The 16,929-nt window shown below is 35.6% G+C and overlaps 1 protein-coding gene across 33 annotated transcripts in view; it reads left to right on the top strand.

The window, feature by feature from the left end:
* Nucleotides 1–16,929, top strand: part of HDAC9 (histone deacetylase 9) — a 921,222-nt gene that overhangs the window by 662,068 nt on the left and 242,225 nt on the right. For 32 of the 33 annotated variants that reach the window (XM_045387612.3, XM_065542223.1, XM_065542224.1 and 29 more), the window contains 2 exons: nucleotides 2,569–2,702; nucleotides 16,035–16,155. In XM_045387612.3, the coding sequence (XP_045243547.1) occupies nucleotides 2,569–2,702; nucleotides 16,035–16,155 (255 nt within the window). The remainder of the gene's footprint in view (nucleotides 1–2,568; nucleotides 2,703–16,034; nucleotides 16,156–16,929) is intronic. The other variant, XR_012432611.1, reaches the window with a different exon arrangement.

Below are 16,929 nucleotides of genomic sequence, written 5' to 3'. Positions count from 1 at the left end.
TTATCCATATTGGACTTTATGCAAAACGTAAAAAGAGGACTTTATGAAATTCCATGTAGAAATATAAAGCTGAGTAAAATAAATGCCTATATTAGAAGCACTTAGGGTAGGAAGATAAGGGACATAAAATAAAAGGTAGAAGATTAAACAAGACTACTCTTCAGGAATCCAAGGAAATCCACCAATTAGATTCATTGAGGAAAGCTTTACAGTGGAAATACCTGAACTATTTTTGGGATATATTCATTCATTTATGGTTTTCATTCACTCATTAAAAAATATTTTTGAAGACCTGCTTTATTTAAGCATGTTGATGGCCACTGAAATTTCAGAGGTAAAAATACAACTATAATCTGTGCTCTCAAAGATCTCACCATCTAGTGAGGAAAATATACAATTAACAAAATTATACAACAATTATATAATTGTGACAAATGCTTGAAGGAGACCTAGAGGATGCTAAGAGAGCGTATAGTAGGAGACCTAATCTAGAGATCTCAGGGTATGCTTGGTAGAGGAGGTGACATTAAAAACAGCCTTGAAGAGTGAAAAAAAATTAGCCAAATGAGGACTGGAGTTATGGAGGCCAAGAAGGAAGAATTTCTGGCATAGAGGGAATAGCATGTATGAATATCACAAGGCTGCTAGGATTTTGATCTTTTTGAGGAAAGGAAGGAAGGCCTTTGTAGGCGAAATAGAGAACAAAAGAGGGAGGGATATGAAATGAAGCTGGAAAGATGGGGAGGGGCATATTTATGCTGGCCCGGAGGAATTTCAGTCTCTTCAGTGAAGGCCCTGAAGGATTTAAGCAGAAGTGGCCACTGCTGTATGGCAAATGGAAAAGAGTGAAAGTCAGGTTGTGTGTTACAAGGCAATCTCAGGAGTCCAGATTAAAGATAATAAAACCTTGAATTGCGTATGGTTTTGGCAGTGGAGATAAGGAGAGTGAGTGATTCAAGATCTGTTTTGGAGGGAAAACAGACTCTGCTTTGGTTCATTGGAGGTGGGGGCGTCAAGGGGACATTAAGGTTTCTCGTATGAACAATGGCAGTTCTTGATGTCTTTTGTAAACATGAGTAGTGTCATGTGTGGTTTAAGATCATGAATTAAAAATCAGAGACATTTTCACTTTATGAAAACTATGAGACAACTAAGTGGAGATTTCGGATGGGTCATTCAATGGGTAAGTGTGCAAGTAAGCTGCTCGTAAGGGAGGTCAGTCCTGAGGAAGAAAATGTGAGAATCAGGGGAAGATGGATGGAGTTTGAAGCCATTTGAGTCCTAAGAATAGATATGATTTGGAATAGTAAGATTATATTTTTTTCTTAGACATAATTTTTACCACATGGTTTCAAAATGCATGTGCCATTCTTCTGCATTATTTTAGTACACTCAAGGAAAAATATTTTCTTCTCTTGAGTAACATTTCTTTAACACAATAATGTAAGCCAAAAGGAGAATAAAATGTATTTAATTAAACTTCCTTTACAGCATAAATTACTTGTGCTCATCTATTCCCGAAGATGTTTTTTGGTTGTTGTAAAACTTCTTATAATGGGTGTTCTTGCCATCTACAAATAAACTTCAATGGTCACTTATTGGAAGACATTTGATTTGTTAAATAATTTCTTATGTCAGGCAATTTTGCAAGTAACATGTTCCACCTCAAGGAATAGGTTTATGGGTAGAAATCTTCTTTAAATGAGCCAGAGTTATAATTATCATCTAACTTGTTACTTTAAAAAGTTCTATTTTAAGTTCTGCTAATAATTAGTTTTATCATGTCATTATAAAATCTTTCTCATCATAAGGCCTACCTGAAAATGAAATATGCTAATACCTGATAATTTAAAAGATTGTATTCATTAGTATCTATATAATCTCTAGTAGTGGCATTGTAATTTACATTTTTTTTAAAGAAACACTTTAAATGCCCCACAATATTATAAGATCTACAACATCCATATTGGTTACATAATGACATAAATGGTGGTAAGAAACACAAATAAACAAAGAAACTGTTTTTGAACAGCCTTGAAGAAATTACTAAACAGGATAGGCAAACAGTGGGAAAATCCTCCATTTTATTACAAAAATGAAACCGCGAACTAAAGTCAGGCTAGAATTACTCATGAAAGATGTAAAGAGCCAGCTCATTTTGTGGCTCCAATGGTGTGGTGAAATTAAAACCTCTGCTGAATTAAATTATCTGCCTAAAAACAATTCATAATGATTTAAAATACTCGTAAGATTACAATATATATATATATATATATATATTTAATCTGACGTGTCTTAAAATGTCATCATCTTCATCACTTTACAGATTTACTAAACTAGGTTCTCTGTACTGGTTAATGCATGAGTTCATGTTTTTGCATAAGTATCCAGATAGACAGGACTAAATAGTTCTTATGTGCTCATGAGAATTTGTTACATATTATTTCCCCCTTTGTTAAATTTATTTTAAGAATAATGACTTTTTTGGAGTTATCGTATTATGTCCTAACATGTGTCATTATCTTGTATCATTACTCAATCTTGTGCTGTATTTCCCTTGTCTTGAAGGAATTGCCTATGACCCCTTGATGCTGAAACACCAGTGCGTTTGTGGCAATTCCACCACCCACCCTGAACATGCTGGACGAATACAGAGTATCTGGTCACGACTGCAAGAAACTGGGCTGCTAAATAAATGTGAGGTAATCCAGAATTGGACACACTCTTTTACTTACTTAAATAAATCATGTAAAGAGGCCAGTATTCATTTGGGGAGTAATAGAAAAATATTAACTATATAGTGCAAACACCATGATTGATGAACCATCATAGATTCAAGTAGCACAGAGCTTACCACCTGACTCTGGGCGGGGCACAATGTAAGTACTCAGTCAGTGTTGATGAGCTGAGCAGCTGCCTGATGTGTGTGTTCCAATGTTGCAGAATTATTACATACACATGGTAGCACTGTTTGCAAATAGACGTTATTTATTGAGTTGATCTTCTGAGAAACTCTTTGCTAAGTAATTATTATTTTTGGTTATAAACTAAACTTTGAATTTAGAGTTTTGCCACATGGAAATGAATATATTTAAAATATTAACTGTCCTCTTACCACTAAAAGTGATTTCTTTTTATCGAAATGATTGATGTGTTTATAACTTGATGAAGGGATTTGAATACTCTCATTTTATCATTATTTCTTTAAACTTATTTCAGTAGATGCCTGGTGAATACCATTTTTATTTGGAAAAATATATCTTTTTATGCTTTCAAAGGTTAAAAATAACAGTCATATCAATTCAGAAAGGCTCCCATTGTCAAATGTGCAAAATATGTAACAACCAGCTGCTATTTGATTTAGTTGCTATAAATGTCCATTGTTGTCTGAAATCCAGTAACCTTCTGCATTGAATCTAAGGTATTTTTAAAAGAAAAATGCCCTCCATGGGTTTTCTTACATTATTTTAACATTTACTAATTATTTCTTTTACTGGGTCTCTGTTAGGTTCTAAACATAATTCAAGTACTGGAATTCTAAACTTTCACAAGACAATTATGGTCCCAAAATGTAGTCAACAAAATTCCTATTCAAATTCAACTTAGGTTTAAACTGAGTCTGTAAAATATTTTACTTGAATTAGAAATGCCAAAGCAGACAGAATTTTTCCCCAGGTCAAGTGCACTTGCCTACATATGACTGCGTGAGTTACATCAGTCTGATCCTTTTCCTCTGCAAGCTACTAAAAATAATTGACTTTTGATGATGTAAAGCCATTCATTCAGTTTGTTCATTTCTATGGATAAAAAATTTTCTTTATGGATTTTTTTCTTTAAACGGTGGATAATATATTCTATGTTACAAGGGAAATTAATTGGTTTTTAAAAACATGAAATCATTGGTAGTGTCTTATGGATCGTTCAGTAGTTGAGATTGTGAATGAATATATCATAACACTATGTACAGATTTAGTCTCATGTTTTATTACATATTTATGATAGAATTATCAAATAGTTTTCATATTTAAAGCTCTGCTTTTGATTAAATGTATCCTTTACCTAGAAACCCCAAAGTTAAGGAAAATGAGCTAGATTTATTTATCTGGTCCTTTCCTGAGTGCAAGTCTATTATTCATTTTTTTGCCAGTGGCATTCACATTGTATGGCAGAAGGCTTTCATACTCTGGTCAATTTTAGAGTTATCTTTAAGGATTTCATGTTTCTGATAATGCAGTTTGGAGACCAAACCATTCTCTTTTCTACACAATCCCAGATGGAGTCCATAAAGTAGACCAGCAAGGAGAATTCTTTGTGGTAGGCTAGTCTTAATGGACAAAATGCATTTATTCATGTGAACATTCCCGTCTCACCTTTTCATCTGCTCTGCAATTTTTCTGTGCTTTTGCCAGCTGAGACATTGCTGCTTACATTTTTTTTCACATTCACGTTTGTGTTATATCCTGCAGCACCTGGCCCGGTCCCAACTACTTCAAATTGTCAGTGGCTGATCACAGCTTTCGAATGCATTGTCAGATAGTGGTATTCCTAAAACCTATTACCTGAAGGAGAACTGTTTACGAAAAGAACAGAGTATAGAAATAAATGGAATTTGGTATGATTCACACTGGTCTAAAAATTCAAAAGTCTATTATCCTTTTCTGGTTAGTCTTCTTTTTCAATTGCTTATATACATTACATTATTTTAGTTCTTTATTATTCAAAATGGTACAATTCAGTCTGCATAGCACTGACCAATGTAATATCAAACACAAGGTGAGATGTCAGAAACACTATCACACAACTATGGGCTTGAGAAGAATAGTCTCCTTAGTAATACTCAATCACAAAATTAACAAACAATACCCTCACAAGGCCAGATCAGCAGATTTGCACTTAATTAAGATCAAGTACAAACATCATATCCAAAACGTTGCAACAATGCAAGTAGATTCTACTTTTCCTGACATAGTTTGATGGCAGTTCACCAGGTGTTTGCTTTCTTAAGTGAAGATTTTGTTGCCTGTATTACTTATCATTATATATAATAATGCTCCTACATTATCAAAATTCCCATATGAGCAAAGAAATTATTGCCTATAGAAATTTATTTACTTTATGAAATTATGAGATGCTAACCTAAACCAAAACATGAAATGGAATTTCTAAAACCACTAACAATTAATTCACTTTTAAGATACCTAGGAATTTTATGTCCCTCTGCCCACGTATGAATGATATTAGAAAAATTCAAAATTAAATTTTAGACATTATTAACAAGTGTTATCCTTTTGTAGAGACATTTTGTTCAATATAAGATAAAACATAGAACTAAAAGGAAAACACGATTTTCATAACTTATTTTCTCTTCCTGATTGTTTTTACCAGAAGAGTAGGGGAGTAAATAAAAATGGAACACACAGAGATTATTCCAAACCAGGTAACCCACCTCAGGAATAGTAGACTCTTACCTAGTGCTCTCCCAAGTCCTTTTTTTTTTTTTTTTTTTTTTTTACTAAACACAATGGAAGCAATTGATATATGTTCCTTGTAGATTTCTTCTAATATTTTTGATTTGACTAAGTATATATGCAAATATTTTACTGTTATTAAGCCATCTTACAAAGATGCTAAACTTTCTATTTCATGCCAAATTGTTTTCAAAATATGAATGCTGTGAAAAATACAACACAAATTTATCAACGAATATTTTAGCAATTTGCCACATGTCTTAAGAATCAGAGTTGTTGAAGAATCAGGAGAAAAGCACACCATGGAGGCATGTGATCTGTGTGCGTGGTGGGTGTTTAGGCTAGTAGAAAGGGCAAGAAGGGTCCTACCCAAAAGGCTACCTGGTTAGTGTTTCTGAGCCTTCTAAAGGAATCAAAGATAATGATAGTATCTGCCCACTGGAGTTCACTTACTCACTCCAGAGAGAAAGTTGGGTCCCAGCTCAGGTGTGAGTAACTTATTTACCAAGATACCCCCAGGACCCAAATAAAGAGAATCAAGGCTCAAGGGCATTACTTCTAAATAGGCTAGAAGAGGCTATCAGGAAGTTAAACTTTAGTTCCTTTGCCTAGTTTTTACTAAAACATGCTAACATGAGGAGGTATAATCTCTGCTAACTGGGACTCCAGGGATTTGAGTACCAGGCCGGATGTCTTAGGTTATCATTTTCTCCTAAGCAGTACGAACAATTTCCTCCCTTTGTTGTGGGAAATAAGAACTCAAAAAAGAGGATTTATTAGATTCCACAGGAAAGGGTATAATCAATTAGGAATATAATGCATACAACCTGGGTCAGTGCATTGTTTTTCAGTATCCAGATAGTCATCTGCCATCTTTGGGAACTATTTTCCCACCAGATCTGTATGGCCACTCTTGGTGAGAAGGATATCTTGAATGTTGGCATATTTCAGAATCATCTGAGGGGATGGTAAAACACAGATTGCTGAGCTCTAAACTCAGAATTTCTAATTCAGTAAGTCTGGAGGGGGGTCCAAGAATCTGTATTACTAACATGTGTCTGGGTGATTCTGATACTGTTGACCTGGACGTCACACATTGAGAACAGTGATGTATCCATTCAATGATATTTATCAAGAATTTGAGTTTTCCAGGCATCTTTCTTAGGAGTAGAAGATATAATACTGAGTAGAAAATATATATCCCCTGTCTTCAAGAAGGTTACTATCTGGTGTGATCCGCAGGCATTAATTAAACAATCATACGAGTAAATACACAAATACAAATTTCAAAGGGGTTTTGAGTCATTCATTTTGTGTGACTGTGATTTTGAAGACTCCCAGTGATTGTGCTTGAGAAAGAAAAAAATGAGGAAGATCGTGGTCAGTTTCCTCTATAGTCTTGACAGCATCAGTGGGACCCTGTGACCAAGAGACAGGGGAGGTAATGTTACATGTGAGAGTGTGAAGAGTAAAACATCCCAGATCTTGCGAGGAAAAACTTGCCCTCTTTGTGTTGTCATTTGTGTTCTTTGTTTATTGGGGTTACTATTTGACCAGGACAAAAAATGAGAAATCTCAATTCTGCTGACATACAGAGAAGAGTCAGCTTTCCTCAACCAACAGAGCAGTCAATTTTACAATTAATGAAATAAAAAATGACGTAATAGAAAAGATAGCAATTTGAAAACACTAAAAGGATTCATTCATTTCCAAACAGGAGACTGATCCACAGATCAAACTTTTGGTTTATGTCAATTCATTTAGCAATGTCGCAAATTAATCAAAATGTATTCTCTCAAAGATGATCATTCAATATTAGATTTGACCTTAGTTTTGCCATTAGTTGTCTGTGTGCTTTTGTCAAACCATTTAACTTTGCTGTTTGGTTTTCCTATGTTTAGATGAGGGTGTTAGGCAAGATATTTGCTAGGATCTCTTACAGCTGTAATACTGTCTGACACTGGAATTGGTAAGCAGTTCTTTTGGAACATAACACTCTCTTTGGTTAAGAGTAGACTAAATTTTTAGAATGTTTCAATAAACATATTGCTCTTAGTTTGTAAGCTATAGTGTAAATTGGCTCTGCTTACTAATCCTGATTAGCAGCCAGAGAAAACATTAGTCCTCATTATATTAGATTGCAGTGGTTACATGGGTTAACTTTTTTTGGCATGACGTGGCACTGTTTTTAATAAGTTGAGGCAGTTAGTAGTCCTTCATGCCAATACCATTTAATTTTTTCCCCTACTGAATCATTCATACTTAGTTTAGTGATTTTGTTGGGAGCGAACAGCAAAACCAGCAACTTTCTTATCACCATGAGAAATGGATCTGGAGGGGTTATTTGATGTCGCCTTCAGAAACAAGCTATTTGATTAGGTAGCTGGGTTTCTAAGATGTGCGTGGTCCTGAAGAAAAGAAATGTGCTCTTCTGTGGTCAAAAAAAAAATTGTGGAGGTTGATCCATCATCTGTTAGAAATGCACTTGCAGTTGTTTCTTCCAGAAATGCTCATGACTCCCAGCCCCACCAAACCACCCACAGACATTTGCTTGCTCTCACATTTGTTTTGAGAATAATAACATTTTATAATGCTTTTGTTGGATTACACACTACGTGGAATTTGCACTGCCTTTTTGTGACTAATATTGAATAACTTTGCTTCGCTTAATTCATAAGTAAAAACCATAAGCAACATACTGTGCTGAAATGTTTAACTCGTTTATTCAAGTGCCAACACAAAGTAATTACAAAACAATTCTGGGACACAAATCCAAGCTACTGTTGTCCCTTCAGGGACTTCTCAGCAGTTCCAATGAGAAAAGTGGAGAGCAAGTTTAGTGCAGAATCTTATGATGCTAAGAAGTGGGGATTCTAGCATATCTTCTTGCACACATAGGTGACTTTAAAATACCTCTTTGTTTTAAATCAAATCTAAGTAAGGAAATACATTCATCTGTGGTGAAACACTTTGGAATGTGCAGGTTTTCTGACATCAAGACTGCAAAGCACTGAAAACTGAGAGTTAATGGAAATTCAATTAAACATTTGTTTTATAGAGTAGTCTAACTAGATGGCAGCATGTAACAGTGTACTGTTTTGCTTAGTTTGCAAAAAAAAAAAAAAAAAATTATGTGTTTGTGTCTTAGAATCTAACCACAAAACAGAGAGAAACTCAAACACCAAGCCCTGTGAATTGTCTCTAAAGGATATGGCAGTCTTGGGAAGAAGAACAAGTGATCTAGATTTGATGAGTAAACCAGGCTACATTGTCATTGTTCTAAAAGATATTTGTATATCACAGAGGGGACCCAGGCAGATAAATATACCAAAACTAATTGTGCAGATTATAGTAAAATGATTTAGAATTTCTTTTAAAAATGTCTGCTAAACAGAAAGAATTAATGTGGAAAACACCCAACAAAAGGAAATAAGAGAGGCTGTTCTTCTGAGTCCATTTGGAAAGTAATACAGAGCTTCTGAAACAGCAGCATTAACGCTTATTAATAAAAAGAGTTACATAATTTTCAGTCATATGAAAACTGCAGTTTTTGAGCAACAAAAAATACATGTTGAAAGTTTGTTTCATACATGATGACCAGTTTAAAAAAGCAAAGCTTGGGCCGGGCGCGGTGGCTCACGCCTGTAATCCCAGCACTTTGGGAGGCCGAGGCGGGCGGATCACAAGGTCAGGAGATCGAGACCACGGTGAAACCCCGTCTCTACTAAAAATACAAAAAATTAGCCAGGCGCGGTTGTGGGCGCCTGTAGTCCCAGCTACTCAGGAGGCTGAGGCAGGAGAATGGCGTGAACCCGGGAGGCGGAGCTTGCAGTGAGCCGAGATCGCGCCACTGCACTCCAGCCTGGGCGACAGAGCGAGACTCCGTCTCAAAAAAAAAAAAAAAAAAAAAAGCAAAGCTTTAAATTCAACCATTAAAATATTTATTTATAATTTTTAAAAAGAATAACTGCAATGTAGGGGGTTCAGTTGCATAAAGAATTGTGAAAATTGAGCAGTTAGATTAAGGGATAACATTTTTTCTTGCTTTCTGGTGAGGACAGTGATTTGAAATAGGTGGAAGTAAAACTTAAAAAAAATAGAGAGTATATATGCTTGTCACCATTTCAGAGCTTTATTATTGAAATGGGATTTGCTGTTTTCTGAAGTGCTTTAGAAATGGCTCTATGTCCTAAAATAGTTTAAAATAAGTCATAGTGACTGAATCAAGCAGTATTAAGACATATGAAAGGCACTTAACATTTTGAAGATAGATAATTTTTTACTCACCAACCTTCTGTCCACCAACCAAATATTTTAACCATTCTGTAGACCCATGTTGGTCAGCGCAGTATCAGTATCTTGCGCTCACTTATGAGCAGTAAGTATGGACAGCTCCCTCTAACATGTGGTTCTTGACCTATGCTATCCATTAGAATCCCCTGGGTGGTTGGAAACACCTGGGTGCCCGAACGGCACCCAGACAAAGGTAATAAGGTAGGACCCAGGCATCAGTACCTTCTAAACTTCCCAGTTGATTCCAAGGTGCAGCCAATGTTAAGAACTACTGAAACAGAAACACAACTTCTTAATGTAACCTTAACAAGATAGAGACAAATAGGCAAGTGAATCAAATATTTGGAGATGGGAAAGTAACAGAAGTAAGCATTAACCTGAGAAACAAAGATGACACTAACTCACAAGTGTCGTACATAATTTTCAAAAATTGTTAAAAGTGTTTATTATTTTGAAATTGTTACAGGATAGGAATATAAGCTGTGAAAAATTCTCTTATTTTTCAAATATGATTAAACTTATAAGAAGTGAGCATCACGGAATAGCTGGACTCCTTTTGAAAATCCTTATTCAGGTTTCTCTTTGGCCTCAACCTCAGTAATTTATCATTGCAATTATTTTATTTGCTTCCCTAAGGCAAATGCATAAATCAAAGCGAAGCATATTTTATTACATTTCTATGGTGTATAAGGTTATTTCACATAGAATCCTATCATCTTAAGGCTAAAAATGAGCTTTGACATAATTTAGTCAAACATCTTTATGTTCATAGATGAAGAAACAAAGGCCCACAGAGATATCTCATATCTGACTATAGGCACGTTAAGGACATGTGAGAGTCAGGACTAGAAATCAAGGCTCCCAAGTTGCAATTCTCTTTTTTACCATGTGACCCACAGAAAGGACCAATAGCCTGTTAGGCCACCTGCCTGCTTAATTGCCTCCTTCCTTCTTTCACTCCCCCACCTTTTTTATGAGAGAAACTCTGAGAAGTACATGTTATTACACGAGGAGGGTTGTATGGAAGATCATGCAGTTGCAGGGGCAGTTAGAAACCATTTTTATTTCACATTTTAAGAAACAGTTGCTTGGAGCATTTTAAAACTCCAGTAGTTGTGCTTAGACATAAGCAATGAGATCAGATTTTTATGGTTTTTTTTTTTTAAGAAAGAAAATACATCCAAAAAAATCAATAAGACTATGAATTGGCTCATTAAATATTAAGTATGGTATTTGTGGCAGAGTGTAACTTTGACAGTAAGAGGTCATTTACGATTCTTTATTTTCTTTATTTTTTTAACCTATGAATTTCTTTAGCCCTGGATTTTTGGAGAAAATAAATAAAAACACATCCCTTTATTTAGGGACAATGGATGAAATATTTTCAGAAAATGAGATATTTCAGTGGAAATTCTTGCCTAGTATGTCACCACTTTGAAAATGATTAAAGAAAATGGAGTTTTCCCCAGTGCAGGCAGGTACTTTGACTTGTCAAATTTAAGTTGGACATTTTCTCTTAGTTTGGAACTGCCACAAAATGAGCCCTTTCATGTCCTCAATAATACCAAACCAATGCAATCCATCTGTTCTGCTAAATTATTTCTCGTTCCCTAACCAAAGGCACTGCTTTTTCATGCATTTTATCATGATTTTATGCCCTTTATTATATTTTACAAAAGGTTCTGATTCCTCCAGGGCCAATGAGAACTGATTAGGACACTGGCCTCAATCCAGGCTTTGAACACAGGAGGGAAAGGAATAGAACTGTTTCCTTTTTTCCCTGCTCCTTGGCAGAAAAAAATATGAATCTATACCGTGTGTGTGCTCTGTGTGTGGGTGGGTGTGGGTAGGCTGCATTTTATCCTGTCACAGTATGACTTTGTAGATCATGTTCAGAACATTTCTTCTATAATCAGGTTGCATTAACGGGCTCTGTTTCAGAAAGACTTTCTTTAAGAAAGAACCACGGTGTGTTGTGAGACTCAATGATATGGTCATTTTAAATGACTTTGACCAAACTTCCAACCTGAATATGACAGTTTAGGGCTCTGAACTAAACATGATCATATTCCCAAGCACAGAGTAAGCACTCAGTGAATATAGCTCCTTTTCAGACTCTCAGGGAAGAATCTAAGTGTGCATCACAGGGAATAATAATGTAACAATGAACAGAGTCCTACATCACAAAATTTTTTAATTAAGAAGGTAACAAGAGCTACGAGGTTCCATTCCTAGGCCTGTGTTGGTAATGCATTTAAGACCTGTATTGACTCCAAGTGAGACATCTCCAGATTAAATCCATCCCTTATTTGCATTGAGTGCCCCAATACGCTCAGAATTCTTAAAAAACCTTTTTGGGCAGACTATTATAGATAACTTTACATAGATATCCTGCAGACCAAGTATCTCTGAGAACAGAAATCAGTACTCCCTAAATTAAGATTATTAGAGCACTTTAGCCTATTTTTTGACTCATTATGCTATTGACCTTTGATTCAAGAGAGCATTGAGAGAGAGAAATGAAATAATAAAGGGTACGCAGGAAGTAGAAAATATAAGAAAGGATTAAGTGGGAATATGTATATTTAAGCCTACACAAATAAAAGACTAAATTACTGATGATAATACCAGAAAATGGGAACTGGTGAAGATCTCAATATGAAAGGAAAAGTTGAATGTGACAAATTTAAGGCATTTTTACAAGTGAGGCAAAGAGGAATTACTCCAGGAGATCCTACATGTTAAGGAATAAAGAAAGCTGTTGCTCTTTCAGAATTTTCAGCTTAGTCATCCACCAAGTTCTCCTAGCAGTGTCTCTGTGAGATACAAATTTCAAAATATGCTTTTTCCAGATCCTATCTACAGGTAGAAACATTTTTTTTGGGGGGAGGGGTACTGAATTAGTTTTCACTGCTCTCTTTCTGTAGAAACATGTGCACTATGTTTGTGGGCTGTTCTCTAGCAACCAAAGAAGCAGAAGGTAATTGCCAAGAATAAGTACTTCCTTATATTTAGTGAAATTATTTTTAAAAAAATATTTATAATAATAATAATAAGAGCCAGTGTAAAATAGTTGCTTAGAGTCAAAAGAAAGGATAACAAGAAGGAGAAAAAGATAAATCAAAGTGAAAACACAGTAATAGTGGTACATTTTAATGGCAAGGATGGGGCCTAGAGTATAACTAGCAGAGAAAACTGTTAGAATAAGTTAGTGCTAGATAGCTGGGTCAAATGCTCTGTCTTTACTGTTAGTTGACTGATCTTACACAAGGGGATGACCGATTCAGCAGGTTTCCTCTTATCAGGGGTCCCCAAACCCTGGGCCACGGACCATTAGTGGTCCATGGCCTGTAAGGAACCAGGCTGCACAGCAGGAGGTGAGTGGCAGGTGAGAGAGTGAAGCTTCATCTGTATTTTCAGCTGCTGCGTGTTGCTTGCATCACCGTCTGAGCCTTGCCTCCTGTCAGATCAGCAGCGGCATTAGATTCTCATAGGAGCGCTAACCCTATTGTGAACTGTGCATGTGAGGGATCCAGGTTGAGCACTCCTTATGAGAATTGAATGTCTGATGATCTGTCAGTCTCCTATCACCTCCAGATGGGACCATCTAGTTGCAGGAAAGCAAGCTTAGGGCTCCCACTGATTCTACATTATGGTGAGTTGTATAATTATTTCATTTCATATTAAAATGTAGTAATAATAGAAATAAAGTGCACAATAAACGTAATGTGCTTGAATCACCCCGAAGCCATCTCCCCCATTTTTTTGTCTTCCACAAAGGTGGTCGCTGGTGCCAAAAAGATTGGAAACTGCTGTTCTTATGACTTACTAGCACTTCAGCTACTGTCAATTAAAGTGAATCTTGTTAGCAGATTAGTGTTTAAATCTGTGATTGGGCTGGAATTCAGCTAGAATCAGTGGGATTGTGGGAGAATAAGAAAAGGTGTTGGACAAGCATAGAGTGCATGGTATGCAAATTTACATGACTAGTGTATGAACACATCAAGATATACTTATCGTTAATGGTATTTAATGTTATACCAGAGGTAAAAATTTAATTTATAGATGAAAAGAATCTTTATAGAAATGAAGAAAGGGGAAAAAAATCAAAGAAAGTTTATGATAGTCATCAAAACATGGGTCTGATCGTTAACTGCAGAACTGACATTGTTTAAGACACTGATGTTTCACTGTATCAGCGTATATGATGTTAGTGGCTATGGATTTCAAAGACCCATAGAAAGAAGAGCTCGAAGCCCTCTTATTTCATGGTGGTCGTTATTCTGCCAGACTAGGATTGGTTGCCACATTTTGTTTTCCAATACCCTGCTCAGTCCAATTTTAGATGACTCAAACCATGGACTTACCATTATTTGTCTTGAGGGATTCTCCACCCCCTGAAATCTCAGTTAAAACGTTTCCCTTTAATGTTGCCTTCGAATTTGCTTATGCATATTTTGTCTCTTTACATGTCATCCTACTTCTTTGGTTGTTCTGGTCTTCCGTAAACTTTCCCATATTGAATGTTTCCCAGCAACCCACTTGGTTCAAGATGTTTTCTTATCAATCAGAAAGATGGCTGACCAGAAGGCCATCATTAAATTTTTCTTAGTCTTCAGCATCAGAATTCTGATCTTACCTACCTGGAATAATTTCTCTAAATCATATTTTTATTTTTCTAGTAATTTGAATTGGATTAGACAGTGCTGAATGATAGCATCAAAAACAGAACTTCAATGATATACAAAGAAAGTTCCACAAGTATTTGTGAGTTTATTTAGCACGTAAAGGCAAGTGTTAATGAGATTTTACTTTAATCACTCCCTTCCTGTTACCCCTGCAGACCCCCACCATTCCTCCCTCACTGTGACCTGATCATTTATTTTCAATGACAAGCACAGCCCTGCCTCCTGCCCAGTAAATGCTGAGGGATTGTCAGATACTGAAGTTTTCCTGGCCTGCCCCTTCAGTGAACCACACATCAACATTGAAGAGTCTGGCAGCAGCTGCATCACCTTAAACTAGGGAGGCTGAATGTGGAATTGTCCTCATCCTGAGGTGTTGTCACCTGATGTTTCCAGGTTACCTGGTGGTTCCTTGGTCAGGAGCATGAACGGACAGCATTCCCTGAACAGATTCTCCTTGAATTTCAGTGTTGTTCTGTACTTAAATGTTAACTTACAGCTGCCTTGTGGTGATATATATTTTTAAGTGGAATATTAACACCATCTCTGTAATACTAGAAAGCACAACGATTTCCAAAAGTTAAGGCTAATTAACTTCATGTACCAGCACAATATTTATCAGGCTCACAGATGTGCCAGCTGAGGAATGTAGCCAGAAAGAACACTTTGCATATTGGATAATTGAGGTTTGACCTAATTAACAGTTTTGCCTACGTTGAAGGGCTATAATTGGTTAGATGGAGTGAAAGTCTCTGCCTAGTCATCCATTTATAAAAAATGGATGGAGTCTAGAGTGTCTCAAACAGTGTCTGATTGAATAGCAGGTTTTGTTTTTGTTTAATTTCCAATCTGTCAGAGACTAATACTCTTATTAAAAATGTTAAAAATGAAATATGGCAAAAGTGGAATAAATATTGAAGAGGTACAAGATTATAGTAGATTCAAAAGACATAAAAATATTGTCAAATTGCCGTAACAGTTTATAAATATTGATCTGAATTTCTGTACTGACCTCACTACAGACCATTAATAAACAGATATTGACCTGTTATTGATCCCATGGGACACAGTTTGAGGAACATTGGTTTAAACTGATACTACTGTGAGGTGCACACATGGGAAGTGATTAGTGTATCTGTGATCATCAAGTTCATTAAAATAAAATGGTACGTATTTATGTCCTTTAAGAAGGAATAAGGAATGTGTTCTAACAACTTATTTGGGTAAGTGTAAAATAAGATTGTAATAAATTTAATTATCAGCTAAATAGTAGCCCCTATTAGTTTTTAAGCTGATACTTTACAAAAGAGTTAACTATTAATTTCTGTGTTATAGCTTTCTCTTCCATGCCAAATAAGAATATACTTTATGTCAGTTGCCCATTTAGGCATAAGCAATCTGTTGGATCTGAACCTTCCATACACTCATTTTTCAAATATTATTATGGTATTTTACTAAGCAAATCAGTGTCACATTCCTACATGATGAAATTCAGCCCATTATTAATCATCTTAAATGTGACTTGGGGTCTCATTTTCTTCTAAATGTTGTCAGTGGAGTACTGTTGGCTTCTGCTGTTTTCTTTCAGCGAATTCAAGGTCGAAAAGCCAGCCTGGAGGAAATACAGCTTGTTCATTCTGAACATCACTCACTGTTGTATGGCACCAACCCCCTGGACGGACAGAAGCTGGACCCCAGGATACTCCTAGGTCTGTACGGGCCTCCACTGTACTGGGAACAGCACATTCCAGCACTATCATTAGTCAATGCTGGTGTCAGTTCAAAATACTTGGCAAGTAGTGCAACAAAAAATCAGTTTTTCCAACAGCTTTGCTCTGTGGAATGAGTCATTTGCAATAGAAGCCATTGTAGATTAAGAAAACCGTGCATTAGAAAATGACAATGTAGGTTCCATGATGTTTACTTTAAAATTAACCTTCATTTGAATAACATTTGTACAATGTGTTTTTGCATATAGAAAAAACTGCATTGCTGAATTTGTATGTCATGTTTTCAAACTAAAAGAAGAAATGATTTTTACATGCTTTATGCAAATTTCTCTTCACCGTTCCCATTTTTTTTTTATCTTTTAGTTCTTTGTTCTATGACCTTAAGAAACAAAGGAAATAATACAACTTATATTAAGTGAAAACTCAATACTACTATGCCTATCACAATACATTTTACAGCAAGATTTCAAATCTATTTATTGCCTTAGCTTTGGAATTAAATAATACATTAAATGCAAAACTAGAAAACTAATAAACAGTTTTTTGTTAATGTATGATTTTTTGAAAGTTTATCATCAGATTTTAAAATAAAATTTATGTTGCAGAACTTCATATAAGCTTTATATGAGTGATAGAAACAATGAGTTTCTGGAAGAAAAACGAGTGACAAACCTTATTTTAGCTGAAAGGATAATATTGTTTTGTTAACTTTTTATAAGTGAATAACAATATCTGACATTGGCAATAGATGCT

The sequence above is a fragment of the Macaca fascicularis genome, chromosome 3, assembly GCF_037993035.2.
Source record: "Macaca fascicularis isolate 582-1 chromosome 3, T2T-MFA8v1.1".
NCBI classification, from domain to species: Eukaryota; Metazoa; Chordata; class Mammalia; order Primates; family Cercopithecidae; genus Macaca; species Macaca fascicularis.
Note: the sequence above shows the minus strand (reverse complement) of the source record. Positions and strands in the feature narration are given on the sequence as shown.